Raw genomic sequence first — 15,213 nt, forward strand, 5'->3', positions numbered from 1 at the left:
GGAGGAATTATTAAATGAATTATTTTTACCTTCTGTGACAAAGACATAGATGGATGCCGGTTTGGTATTCGAGGCGCTGCACGTATAATTGCCTGTGTCCGATTCAACCGCTTGGTGAATCGTCAGCCGACTTTGAGTCGAGCTGGAATCGGTTTGTACGGTTACGCTGCTGCCTCGCGTAGTGTCGTAATTTATCATTCGATTATTATGATACCAGAAAACATATTGCGGCGGTGTTGGACTCTGAAACCGTAAAAATAAATCCTCACCGTGAAACGATCGTCCTGAAATTATATTTCTTCTTATAACGTATATGTATACGTATATTTTTCTCCCGTTAATTAAAATCTTTCGTCCAATTCTTTTCTAATTTCGAAACGAGACACGTGAAAATCTATCGTTCGATGATAATCGTTTAAAAATACATTATTATAAATACTCGTATTGTCAAACAATAAATCAAGGAAACGAATGAAAATTATTTTCGTAACTTGTTCCATAATTCTCTCATTTACCTTTAATCCTCTCGTAATAGTGATCCGTTAAATTGGCATCATTAAGTATCAAAATCGGCTAATAATTACGCGCCGCAACTACGTCGAACGAATTAGGTCGAACGAAAACGAGACAGGGATTTCGACGAGAGAGAGAGAAAAAAAAAACATACATAAAAAGATACACAAATTTTACTTTACAATTTTATTTTACCATAATTATTTACTTTCGCCAAGGATCAAGATCATTTTAATTTTCCAGAAACGGATCGTCCATTTCTCGACGGGATGAAAATCTCGTCGTCGATTGGAATTTTTTTAATTAACTCTAGCCGGGCGATAATTGGCGAAACGATCGATGGATGTCGTTTCTTTTTTCGTCGCATCGTTCTTGCAATCACAAAAAAAAAAACGAAATAGAAGGCACGACGTTTCGCGTCGCTGCGCGAAACACATTCGATACTCGCCTCGAAATAATGGAAATAACTCGAACGACGACGTTCGCTCCTTATATACAGCCGAGCCCAGTGAAATAAGAATGTCGAAGTCAGCCACTTGTACCGAATTTCGTTTCCCCCACCGCTCCCGTATCCCGCGCAGTGCGAGGGCATCGTTTTCTCGATTTTTCGTTCCATCTATCGCCGTTTCACGGTGTCACGGTGTCATTTCTCCCGGTGCACAGAGTTCAAATACCCGAGATTATCTTAAGACCATATTATATAGCGTGTAACGTACTTATGAATACCGTATCTTCTTATAGGGCGCTTCCCTTGGCCGAAGCCATATCGCTTTCCGAGTTAATACCGTCAATTTGCCGCGCAAGAATTTTTCTTAGATGCATTTATTCGGTATCGGTATCGGTTGGAGAGGGAGACACGTGTAACGCGTTAGAGATACATCTTTCTTTCCTCTCTTTTCTTTTTCTCTTTTACATTTGAAACATTTAAGACCACGCTTTTACGTTGCTTGCACGTACGTTATGCGCGTACACGTATGCAGGGGAGGGAGGGGGAAAGCGCCTCACTTTATTTTCGTTTCCCGATAGTGTCGAGTTTGCAGCGGCGGCCGGCAACGCCGCTTTAATGCACTTCCACTCTTGTATTCGTGACTAAGCTATGCCTATTTCACTAGAGGTTTTTTTTTTTTTTCCCCCCCCTTTCTTTTTTTTCTTTTTCCGCTACGGTACGAAGGTAGTACATTGAATGCTCCCCGCGAACTGCAAGCTATACGTATTTCTATGTACGTTCGTTAAGCGGATGGACTGCGCCGTGACGTGGCTTTATCCAACCGGCCTCTATATGCCGTATATGAGCGACACGATTATTTCTCCTGCACCGGTATCAATAGCGCTGATAGAAAAATTTTCGCCACCGTATACTTTTTATTTATTTAGCACGATGAAATACCGCTGGCGCGTACGTATTTTCAATAACGTGCTGCAGTTTCGTGGTTGCAGTTTCGAAGACGAGGTAAAAAGAAAGGGAAGGAGGGGGGTACGTTGTGGTAGGTACGACTCGGCGAAGGTACGACCGGAGGAAAAAAAATTGAATAAGACTGCATTAATCATTCGTCGAGACGTTGAAGAATGGAATTTTTATTACGTCGGAATGAATGAAACGTCGGATTAAAAGAAAAAAAAAAAAAAAAACTGATTCTCACCTTTTCTATTATGCATACGAGATTTATAATGGATCCTACGTCGACGTGATGCTCGCCGCTCCCTAATATAAACGCTTCTGGTATAACTATGTTTAGATTGACAAAGTGCGATAATATCCCTGTACTCCTCGAGACCTGTAATGGAAAACGAGTTATTATCACTTTCATCGATAAACACACAGTTCAAGCATACTTTAAATATATATCGTTATTACGTACAAAAAAAAAAAGGAAAAAAAGGTAAAAAGAAAAATCGAATCATCGTTCGTTCCCCCTTTCGGGATAAAACTTATCTCGCGGAATTTCCTCCTCCTCCTCCTTTTCCATTAATCTTTTCGGATAACTTCCATTAAGTTTCCAATTGTACATCCACGAAAGATCCTATCCATTTCACTTTAGAAGCAACAAATTCACCTAAACACCTCGTTTATCTATCCCTGGCCAAATTCGCCGTGAGTTCTCATTAAAATCGATTCTCTCTGCCCGAGGATCGCGATAACGTTGCGCCAAACAACGTGCAACTTCACCCCTCGCACAATGAATCCACGGAGGAATTCTCTCCACGAGAATGAGAGAGGAAGAGATAGAGATAGAGAGAGAGAGGTGTAAACCCTCTCGGTATCGCGAATGCGTTAACGATCGAAGACGAGCGATTAAAACAATTTCCCCGGGCGATAATTATTCGCTGACTATTACCTGACACTCGTAGGTCCCGTTGTCTCTGTCCTGAACGTATTTGATCTGAAGAGTCCAGTCGTCCGAGCCCTCGGGATGCAAAACTTGAAACCGCTCGTCGTTCGTGTACGTGAACGTGGAGCTGGTTAACACATGGAAGTCACGTCGCCGTATCCAGGATATCTGTGGACAGGCGCACGATCGTGCCATCACTTTTCTCGCCCTGCTCGATACGAACGATTTATTTTTACAACACTACAGGTATCGTAGTAGGAAGGATATTGCTTTAATTTATATTTCTAAGCTCCTCGATAAGCTTTTCCGTTCGATTTTTACCTCGATATTTATCTATTCGAAAGGGTTGATACACGTGACGAGAGGATTTCCTATTCTACGTACAACGGCTGACATATAATTGATCATAGTTTTCGACGACGTGCAAAAAGTGTAAGCGAGTTTTTTAGTTATATTTCTGCGTATACGTTCAGTGTGTTGCACGTTTTCGTTATCACTTATCGAGATCTCTGTATTCAGTGGTGAACAATACTTTTTTTCGCGTTCAATATAAAAATGGATCCGAGAAACTAATTATACAGTTGACAAATGATGTAATTGCAGTTGGATTCAAAGAGAGAGAGAGAAAAATTTTCACGTCTTTTCATGGAAATAAATTAAATAGAGCATAGAAGAGCAACGTAATTAAGGAAACAGAAAATAGGTGGGCGTATCGGGGAAGGAGAATCGCGAAGTCACTCACCTCAGCGTCGGATACCGTTCTGTCTGCCAAATTGCGAACTTTGCAATGCAAAAACGCGGTCCCGCCCAATTGCACGGTGACGTTCGAGACGGTGTTGTTGTCGTTCGCATCGTTCACTCTTTGCAGATCGTCCAGATTGCTGAACCACAACGCCTTCCAGTCTGCCGGTATACTGTACGGGACGCGTCGATCTGAAAAAAAATTTTCTTTTGGAAAAATTTCCAAAGTGTGGTTTAAAAAGTTTCTTCTTGAAAGAGGAAACGAATATTGCATATCCTCGAAAGATTTTTAAAAAATCTTTAAATTCAACAATTAATATCGAAACGATATTAATTATCCATCAATGATACCTTTTAATTCTTCGAATCGAATTTTATTATTATTATTATTATTATTACAGAGGTATACAATATTCGAGATTTTCACATAAATGAATTTTTTATATCCGTCGTGCGAGGATCGAGGGAAAGGGATCGAGGGCGATTTCTGAAGCGAAATGGTGTTTGAAATGGGACATCTTTCGTTTGCTTAATTTCACCGTTTTAGACTTTTATTTTATTTCGACTGCGCTCGGTGCCACGAGGAAAATGGTTCGAGAGTTTACTTAGGAATGTTGTTTTTGAAAAACTGAACGTCAAAGCGGGAAGCTTTCGAGGATCGCAGCGCGGAAAAGAATAGGTGGATCAGATTGTCGACTTGGGATTTTGAGTCGAATCTCTCCTCTGTCGTTCCGTAGTAATGCTTTACCTATTGGATCGCTCGGTTGAACTTTCATCGTGTTTATTTTTCTCATTCCCCATAATGACAATTCAATTCTCTCTCTCTCTTTCTCCGTCTAATTCGAGATATTATTTTTTTTCCTTCTTCCCTTTCCTTTCGACATTTCTCCACGTTCGCAAACGTTGATTAATCGCGTCGTTGAAAGTTAAGAAGAAAAAAAAGAAGGATCGATAAAAAAAAGAGACACGATCGAAGAAAGAAGACACGTGGTTTAAGAGACGTGGATGAGGAGAAATGGATAAACGATTGAGATAAATGCGGGGGGATAATTCGAAAGTGAACTCTGGGATAGGGAAGAATAAGGAAAAAGTAGGAGAACTCGTCGTTGGTAAATATAGAAATCCGTAAATGGAAAGGAGGGAGGGAAAGGGAGGGAAGGAAATTGAGGAACGTGGAAGGGAAGGAACGGGGCGAAGTTGGAAGGTGATGGAAGGGTCTGGGCAAAAGACAAGCACTTGAGACTGAACTTTGCGAGCTTTTTGAATGCAGGGCATAAGCTACCTGCCTTTTGTTTCCACGAGACAATGCGAAACCTTATACAACGAGACAAGAAGCCGGGGGTCTACGAGGGAAAAGGTGCTTCTACTTTTGCTTCGACCAGTTAGTTGGGAAGGATTGTACTCTTTTCTTTCCTTTTTAAGTATTTCCAATTCACAGCCACTCTTTTTCATCGGTGGACCCTAAGATTGTTCATCGAGAAGAGGATTTTTCTCGAGGTTAGCGTGTTTTTCGTATATATATATATATATTTTTTTTTTCTTCTTCCTTTCTTTCATTCCGTTCCAGAGACATCGATGCTTGGCACATACTGCTCGAGATACCATCACCATCGTGACTCTGTGATCTATCCTGATCGATCGATATTTTCTGTTAATAACTCGTTGTTTGTAATTATCTTAGCAACAAATCACCTTAATATATCTCATATATATTGTTGCACTCATTCTTCCATAACTGTGTTTCTATTTATAATTTTCGCAATATTGTTGCGGAGAGCATTTTTTCTTTTTTAGAAAACGACTTTGTTTTGCCGTGGTTCCACACTTGCACTTGTCAACGCTTGTCTCGTATTTATCCCTTTCTCTCATCCCCTAAAAAAATCTCGCGTCCCATTTACTTATCGCGCGCCAAGAGCGTAAGCTTTATCTAATGCGTTACTTAATCGCGTTAAAGTCCGCTTGACGTACTTGCTTGACTTCTTGCACGAGCGGGGATTTCGAATAGAGACGTCTCGTTCCAGTCCCTCGAACTCTATCCGCGGAAGATGTCCCACGGAACGGAAGGGAAAGCACCAGGTTCTAAGATCCGATGGGAAGCGTAATTTCGAACAACGAAGTTTCGATAAACGCTTTATCCGACAGCCGAAGGATTATACGAGTTAATACGTTCTCCGACTAGCGTCACGCTAGGATATTGTATAGATAGTTCTTAGTTGAATGTTTTGAATATTATTTCACGAAACTCTCTCACGGGGACGTTGCCGTGAATGTAAATCATTTTCTTTAGGAATTACGATGATGACGGATGGATGGATGAATGAAGATTGGGGAAAGAAAATGTTGACAAATCAGACATCTCAGTGAGATTAATTAAGGCGTTAAATTTGAAATGTTATTATGATGAATATGAAACGAACGATGGTAAGAGATAGAGATTTTTTTTAAACGCGTTGTCTGGAAGAATTAATAATTCTAACATTGTACATTGAGAAACGGGGAGGAAGAGGGAGAGGTTGTAATATAAATGTAAATTTTTATTTCAATATACCGTATGGAATGAAGGGCAAGGAAAAGAAACGTCGCAAAATACCTTTTTAAAGGGAATTAAAGTCTTAATACTTTAATCCATTTTTTTTCTTTCAGGATAAAAAACAAGATTCAATGTAATTTAATATATATGTTTCATAATAAGATATAAACGAATCTTATTTACATATTATCAGAAAAATAAACTAATTGCTTTACATTATTGTAATTTTTCTTTGAGTTCAACATTCCATAGAATGTTATAAAAGAGAAAGAGAAAAAGAGAGAGAAAAAGGAAAAAAGAAACTTGTAAAGAAGAAATATTTTATTTGATGTACAAATTTTTTTATGCAAAACGATTTATTTCTACCGACATAATCCAAACTTATGATATCAATTGGAATTTTTTTATCTTGCAATTCAATACATAAAAAAATTCTGTTTATTTAAAAAAAAAAATTACTTCACACGTAAAATTATTAAAAATTGAAATTCCTCGCAAATATTCTTCAATTATCAATTATCTTCTTATTTTTATACATATTCTTTTCAACTTTGGAAACAAGATCATGCTCATCAATTTCTTTCTTCTTTTTATCTGTCCACACACATCACTCTCGATCAAGTCTCGGCGAGTCAACCGATTATTAATTAAGTCGTTTAACTGGATTGCATCCCGGACCTCGAAGCATTCGGTGAAATTAAACCAGGAAAGCCGGAATTGCATCGGGTAAAACGGATGCCAAGAATTACAAAAGATCTTATATCCTCGCTGGGAAATACGGTGAGCGAGGAAGAAGGCAGGTTAAATGCTCGGAGAAAATTATTTACCTTTATCGAGCGACCTGGCCAGAAGAATTGTCGGTAGGATCAGAAAGACCATGTACCACGATAGCCGGTCCCGCATCCTTGCGAGGTTTCGAGTCCTCCTGTGAAACGTACAAAGAAAATGTGGATGAAGAAAAAAAGCGAATTTCCTTTTATAAATATGAAATACAAATTTAACTTAATTTAATCGAGAATATAATTTTGTGAAAATTATTGTCGTAAATTTTAACGCAATTTTTCCGCAAAAATATCGACAATTCCGAACATCTTTTATAATTCTATTATTTCTTCTGGTCGACGATTACAGGAAAAGGAATTAGTAGGACGAAGAAAAAAAGCGAATTTCCTTTTAAAATAAGTGAAATATAAATTTAACTTAATTTAATCTTTAAAGATATAATTTTGAAAATTATCGTTTGAAAATTTTAACGCAATTTTTCCACAAAAATATTTACATTACATTATTTCTTCTGATCGATGATTACAGGAAAAGGAGGAGTTAAAGTTATAGAATAGAAGAAATTCGTATATATTTTTCTGATCTTTCCGGTAACGGTTGCTCGTTCGTTTTTAAATCATCTTTTAAAGTAAACCATCCCCGTACGCGGATACGTTCTCCCCCAAACCACAGAACACATTCGCGATCTGTTTTCACGTGTTTCGTATGCATTCGAGAACGCGAAAGAACTTATGTCTGATTTATAACAAATTGCCTTCGTTTCGTATGGCATTCTTGAAAAGATTGAAGAAGAAAGTGGTATACCGTGGAATACCGCGCGCCGCTTTTCACCGATTTGCATATTAAAAGACCGCGGATCCTTTTGATATCGCGAATTTTAATTCTCCCTTTTCCACTCCATTTTTTTTCTCCTCTCCTTCTCCCATTTTTAAATTTCCCCTTGGAATACGAGTAAAAATTAAAGAAAAAAAAAAGAAACGAAGAAAAGAGACAAAGAATGTATAATAATTTAAAAAAAAGATTCGATCAAAGGAAGTATACGAAATTTCTTCGCGTTTTCTTTCGATTATAATTTACACGAGACGGAAAACAATGCTCTCCAACAAATAAAATGATCCGCTTGATTTCCCGCACCCTTGTGAATACGAACAAATTGAATGTTTCGCGGAAATAACGAGCGATACCCAAATCCAACGTATCATTTCTCACAATCGTTTATAGTGCTCGTGATGTTATGCACTCGAAATTCCGCGAAATTTTCGATTCATCGATGCGTTTCACGTTTTTTTTCAAGTATTTTTATATATATATCCGCGATTCTCGTTACACATATTCGTCAAAGAACCTCGCATTTCATTCCCTTCCCTCGTATATCGTTCCGAATATTTCCTATCCCTTCTTTCTTTTCACCCGATCAACGCATCGAACAGATCGATTTCTTGGATCGATAGGATCTTTGGGATGATAATTACATCTCCTTGTTACTAATTACTTGTCGAGCAAGAATTACGATTAAAACGATCAACATTATTTGCGAACGCGCGTGTTGATTAAAACGTTCACGGGGCGGAAATGGAGGGGTGCACTTATTTCTTGCGGTTGATCGCCGCCAGTCGCGTTAATTGGCCCGTTAAAGTCCCTGTGTGGCGGCACAGGGAGCCGTTTCACGGGTAATAAAACGGGACGAATGCAAATAGTTGTGATAAATCGAGCAAACGTGGCGCCTTTATCGCGAAAGGATCGTTCGCGTTAACGTTTAACCGGGTGTTTTCCCATCCCAAAACCTTTTCCCCAACCCCTCCTCCTTCCTTTTCCCCTACTTTCCCTCTCTTTCTCCCTGTCTCCTCCGCCCTTTTCGAAACCCCATCTCGTTCCATCGGCTCGGCCGAGTCCAGGATTACACCTATAAAAATCTATTGTTCGAATTTTTAAATGGCGCAATCGTAATTCCGCGTGATACGGATGTAAAGCTTGACCAGAGCAAGGAGAAACGAGGTAAAGGGGAATGGAGGGGAAAAAAAGAAAGGATAGGTAAAGAGAGAGAGAGAGAGAGAAGGAATGGCGGAGATAAAACGTTTTAAAAAGCGCCAAAATTGCCCGACCGTTTATTTTTATTTTTCCATCCACGGTATACGGTGAAATATTTTCACAAGGAAATGTTTATTACACGCGTATCCGCGTGTCTATTGATTTTTGTCCCTCCTCCTCTTCCTCTTCCTCCTCCTCCTCTCCCGCGGTTTCAAATTGGGATGAGAGACGGAATTAAAAATCGACGCGATAGAGAGAGAGAGAGATTGTTCGAATTAGCCGGGAGGGATTCGAATATTGGTCGAAAGGAAACGCTCTTCTCGCGGTTATAAACCGCGACACGAGGTGTGATTTATGAATGAAATTGTTGGCAAAATTATTATCAGAGCGGGGATACACGCGCGAGAAAAGAAAGAAAGAGAGAAGAGAGAAGACATCTGTTACAGGCATCGTTATTTGGACGAGTGAAAGGACACGTAGACTGGAAATATGGAAATAAAGAAGAGGTAGGGGTAGATAGTTATTACGGATAAACTAAAATTTCCATTTATTCCGAGGTTATTTAGTTTAATCTAGAATAGGGGTTATCTAAAATAATTTCCGTGCACGCTCACGGCCAACACCGCGATATTTAATGCGCATCAAGACACGTGCTCCTTAATTGGATTAAAAAACGCAATCAGTCCCGCGTTATTCCATCTTATTAATTTCTATGCCGTGTCCGTGGCTATTTGTTATAATAAACGGGTAGACACTTTTTAAAAAAAAAAAGGGCGTTAGATGTTGTTGATTCTCGTCGCTAGAATTCGTAATTACATTACAAAATGATATCATCGATCAAATTAATGTGTCGTATCTGGCTTTATCATCTGTGTGTAAACGTTTAGCCCTTAGAATTAATGGGTTAACGTTGCTCATTCGTGCATATATTTCTTCCTCGATACTTGGCAATTCTTTTTTTTTTTAATGAAATTTTAAATATCGAATCGCTTCGAGTCTGTTTGTTTATTGAATAAATAAAATGCATTAGAGCGAATAAGATCACATATAAATTGTCCTATATATAATATATTTCTAAAATAAATTTCTGAAAATTTTATCGCTTTATAAATATTTTATTACAAATAGATGTCGATACTACAATTTTCTCATTCGTTTACTAATCGAAATACCTTGATCAATTGACAAACTTGATCCCTTAAATTAATTATTAATCGTTTTCCATTGTTATTGTTAAAAGGATATACTTTGATCATAATGAATTCAATACGAAAAAAATGAAGGAAAGTAAAAGTGTAGCGAGTAAAACACTTTGTAACGTACGTATCTAAATCATTTTTATTAAAAATTTCATGAAAGTTGATAAGCATCTTAAAATCGTCATCTATTGTATCCAATAACCAATTACAATATTCTACAATACAATTCTATAAGATAAAAACTTTAATTCATTTCGATTCAATTATACAACATTCAACCATGATCTATCCCTTAACAAACTCCAATAATAATAATTATTCCGCCAAATACTCGAAAATTCGAACGATCGAATCAAAATATTAATCACGATGATTAGTACATTAAACGTCGAAAGTTCAATTCACAGGCCATTACATCCAACCATGATCTCTCCCTCAACAACGTTCAATATAATTCTTCCGACAAAAATTCGAACAATCGAACGAATCAAAATATTAATCACGATAATAATTAATATATCAAATATTATATATATATTATATATTATTAACGTGTATTATAATTGGACACGTTGAAAATCGTGGAAAATCGATGGAATAATAAACTCTCTCGTCCCTTCTTCGTTTTTACGAATTCCGGTTGTGCTTCTTCTTTGCCGCAGGGGGCCTGGATTCCAGCCTGGTATCTACCTTTGGAGAGAAGAGTGAGAGAAAAGTACAGGATTCTCTTCTCCGTTGCCAATCGTTATCCGAGATTTATTGTTTCCCGAGGATCGGCGGGTCACGGAATCGGGTTCATTCTCCTGCTCGCCCTCGCGAGGGTTCCCCATTCAAGCGGGGCTGCTTTGCATAAATTTCCGTGCAGATGCGACGCGATATCACATCGACGTCGTGATAGAAATAGAATATATATATATATATATATATATATATATATATATATATATATATACGCGAATACAGAAGCAAGATATCACAGGAATTGATATTTCTTTTCGTTCGAATAGTTTCGTTTCTCTTTTGAAAAATTGTTTTAAACCGATCTTCCATGGAAAGAACATTTGGATAATTTTTGATCGGAATAACCGATCAAATGGATCATTTGAAAATTGATAAAATCTAGAAAAAAAAAAAAAGAAGGAATTGGACAAAAGTGGTATTCGACGAATTTTCATATTCTGTTTTTTCGAAAACTGGTAAACGATAATAAACTCTATATTTTTCGTTTATTTTCGTGCGTTTAAAATGACTCGATATTTCTATCAATATTTCGTCTATATCCAATCAGAAATTAGCCAAATTTTTCATCGGTTTTCAAACTCGATTCCCTAAAAAAAAAAAAAAAAAAAAAGAAAAAAAAAGAAAAAAATAAAAACGAAGCCATAAACCGAAAAAAAAAATAATAAAAGAAGAAATTATTTTACGCAGCATCATTTCGAGCTACCATCCGCTACCATGTACCATCCTACGTTATCACATAATATAACATATCGGGAATATAACATAACGTGCACACATGGTAAATTTACACAGACACAAAGACGTACACGTGATAAGCAACGTAACGCGTATGCGTAGGTATTATTGATTCGTTGCCAATATAATGCGCGTTGATGCACGGGTCAGGCCAGCCAGATGTACACACGTACACTGGGGGTCACAGTGTAAGGTAAGTAAGTAGCTTGGTCCCCACCTTTCGATCGGTTCTACGTGACGGCAATTGGCCAGTCACAATGTACGCCGATATATGCGCCACCCGGGCTGATGGAACAGTTGTACGTACAGCTAGTAACACGCCTTGGTTGGTACGCCTTGGTTAATGGAAACCTTTCCTTCGGCGCATCGATCGATAGATGGATCTCTGCAAAGAGTTGGAATGGCGGTGTTGCACGAGGCGTCCGTATTTCTTACGTATGTATGCACGGGATCAGATCTAAGAGATTAGTGGGCTGGTTTCGAAGTAGGCGAAAACGAAGGAGGAGGAAGAGGAGAAAGAGGGGAATTAAAGTGCGAGCAGTGGTGTTTATTGCGAACCAAACATCGACCGGGGTTTGATATGCAACGAGAATACGAAATTGGCCGGAATTAATCGGTGTTTTGATCCTTCCTGGCCGGAAATGTTGCATTAACCCCCTGGGTAGGAGCGTGAAACCGATCGTTTTCGTGTTCTTCGACTCGGGAACAATGGGAGGATGGCTCGGTGGAAAATTAGCCTACGGAGGAAGAACGTTTATAAGCGAGAACACGAACGTGGAATATCGTTGGGCGGAGAAGGAGGGAAGGGGGACGTTGGAATTTTATCGAGCGAACGAGGAGAGGGAGTGTTTGGGTGGCGGAGGCGTGGAGGCGCGAATGATGAATATTTGATTCGAGAGCGGTAGAAAATGGGAAAGAAAAGGGAGTTTGGCGGAGATTATCGTGTTGTTGTCGAGATACCTCGATGCTAGAGTTTCACTCGGAAATACAACTTTCATTCGGCAAGGTTGGCATAATCGTGGGGAGGGAAGGGAGTTTCGTTTCGAGTTAACCGAGTTTCATAGGTTGTTGTTTGCCTTTTGCCTCGTTCGATCTTTCGTTTTGTTTTGGAATTTGATATCTTTGAAAATAGGAATCTTGTTGTTCGAGAATTACGAAGTATTTCGAAACGATGCGAAAATATCATTGCCTTTTCGGTACAATCCTACAAATTTATCCGGAAGTTATCTACGTTGAGAAATCCTTTCAAACGTAAACGTCTATATCCGATACACGTGCGATAACTCAAACAAGGGATATCGGTATATCGAACGTTTTTTTTAAATCGAATTTAAACGTACGCGGAACAAATCTGTAATAAAACCATAAAAATCCTGGTATTTTATTACGACGAATGTAAGATTCGGATCAAATCGAATATAGAAACTTTGGAATCAAAATCGCGACCAACTGTTCTTTCGGGATACGCTTTACGGTGTAAATGCATCCGTATATAAATCTTTGCATCTTAAAGCATTTCGATCTCTCGCGTACGTATAAAAGGATAGAGCAGAGTAGAAACATGTATAGAACGCGATATCGATGGAACAACTAGTGTATCGCGCGTGACTTTGCATCTTAAATACCATTTCCATCTCTCGTTTCTCTACTGTGTATATACAAAATAGGAATGGTAATTGCGTGTATTTGTTATTATCGAGATCGAAAATAGATTTATCTGTCGATGAAGAGGATTTGATTTGACTCGAATCAAAACGTTTGTCAATATTTAATTGTATTTTTTTTTTTTACATTGTCAATATTAAAATAGAAAATATTAAAAACGACTATTTCCAATGTAATTTATAAATAAATTATCAATAATTCACTTACAATAATTCCCATCAACAATGATTATTTGATATAAAAATGTATTATATTAAATTACGAAGAGATATTTTCTTTTACGAATGTTTAGTCGTAATTCGTTTCGATTCTCATCGATGTACTATCGCACAGTGACAACGAACGAGTCGAGGATCGGCATTGACATTTCTTTCCTATAAATGTTTAGTGGTCGATCCTCGTCAATATACCATCATCGATGGATGGGAACATCATACGCTAAATCGACGATGCTTTATCAATGGCAGTGGAAGTATGAAAAGCGGTATCGATATTTTTTTCACAGCTATGAGTATTTGATGATAATTCGTCGAAACATTGTCAACTTAACGCGCGATGTGTCGTGTATCATTCCTAGACGATATTTTGACAGCGAGAATGTCGTAGATATCGATTTTTCTTTCGCAGTTTAATTCGTCGATTCTTATCAATGCACTGTCGAAGCAATGTAATGTTTCGTGTTACCATTCGTCAACAATATTTCAACAGTGGCAAAAAGTATTAATATTTCTTTTATGAGTGTCTAGTGACAATTCGTCCATCCTTATCGATGCACCGTCGAGTATACAATGTTTCGTGTTAACAATATTTCGACAATGGCAGCAAGTAAAGAGTATTAATATTTCTTTTGCAACTGTGAACTATCTAGTGATAATTCCTCGATTCTTATCGATGCACTGTCGAAGCATTGCCGAGTATACATGCAGATATCTGTATATCATTGCTAGACGATTTAACAGATAAGATCTCAAAAAGTGACATCGATGTTTCTTTCGCAATTTAATAGTAATTCGTCGATTCTTATCAGTGCGGTAATGTTTCGTGTTACCATTCATCAACAATACTTCGACAACGGATGAAGAGTACTAATATTCGCAACTGTGAGTGTCTAGTGATAATTCGTCCATCCTTATCGATGCATCGTCGAGTATACAATGTTTCGTGTTAACAATATTTCGACAATGGCAGCAAATAAAAAGTATTAATATTTCTTTTGCAACTGTGAACTATCTAGTGATAATTCGTCGATTCTTATCGATGCATTGTTGAAGCAACATGCGGTAATGTTTCGTGTTGCCATACTTCGACAACGAATGAAGAGTATTAATATTCGCAACTGTGAGTGTCTAGTGATAATTCGTCCATTCTTATCGATGCACCGTCGAATATATAATGTTTCTTTTGCAACTGTGAACTATCTAGTGATAATTCGTCGATTCTTATCAATACACTGTCGAAGCAACATGCGGTAATGTTTCGTGTTGCCATACTTCGACAACGAATGAAAAGTATTAATATTCGCAACTGTGAGTGTCTAGTGATAATTTGTCCATCCTTATCGATGCACCGTCGAGTATGCAACATTTCGTGTTGCCATCCGTCAACAATAGTTCAACAGTGGCAACGGATGAAGAGTATTAATATTTCTTTCGCAATTGCGAGCGTCTAGTGATAATCGATCCTCATCGATGCATGTTCGAAACATTGGACGACGGTTGGACAGCGTATACAACGAATGTGTTTCTTGTCTCGCGTGTCGTATCGCGGACAACACCGGAGACTCGGATGGAGCACGTACGAACGCTTGCCCAAGGGCAATTGTCCACTTTGTTTGCCGGGGCGAGTAGTAGCTGCGCAAACTTATACAACAATTTCGTTCTTAGTACCCTCAATTAACTTGAGAGCAATTAGCATTCGCTTCAACTCGAACCGCTGCGAAACGTCGCTC

The 15,213-nt window shown here is 38.2% G+C and overlaps 1 protein-coding gene across 8 annotated transcripts in view; it reads right to left on the minus strand.

Annotated features, from left to right (window-relative positions):
- LOC725460 (hemicentin-1) overlaps window positions 1-15,213 on the minus strand; it is a 90,338-nt gene that overhangs the window by 2,524 nt on the left and 72,601 nt on the right. For 3 of the 8 annotated variants that reach the window (XM_006571555.3, XM_006571554.3, XM_026441839.1), the window contains exons 2-6: window positions 6,942-7,039; window positions 3,586-3,791; window positions 2,850-3,011; window positions 2,154-2,288; window positions 30-243 (exon numbers count right to left, since the gene is read on the minus strand). In XM_006571555.3, the coding sequence (XP_006571618.1) occupies window positions 30-243; window positions 2,154-2,288; window positions 2,850-3,011; window positions 3,586-3,791; window positions 6,942-7,017 (793 nt within the window). In that variant the 5' untranslated portion in view covers window positions 7,018-7,039. Of the gene's footprint in view, window positions 1-29; window positions 244-2,153; window positions 2,289-2,849; window positions 3,012-3,585; window positions 3,792-4,332; window positions 4,798-6,941; window positions 7,040-11,817; window positions 11,840-15,213 lie in introns of those variants that run through there. The other 5 variants (XM_006571557.3, XM_006571556.3, XM_001121303.5 and 2 more) reach the window with 3 other exon arrangements.

Source organism: Apis mellifera, linkage group LG1 (assembly GCF_003254395.2).
Source record: "Apis mellifera strain DH4 linkage group LG1, Amel_HAv3.1, whole genome shotgun sequence".
Taxonomy (NCBI): domain Eukaryota; kingdom Metazoa; phylum Arthropoda; class Insecta; order Hymenoptera; family Apidae; genus Apis; species Apis mellifera.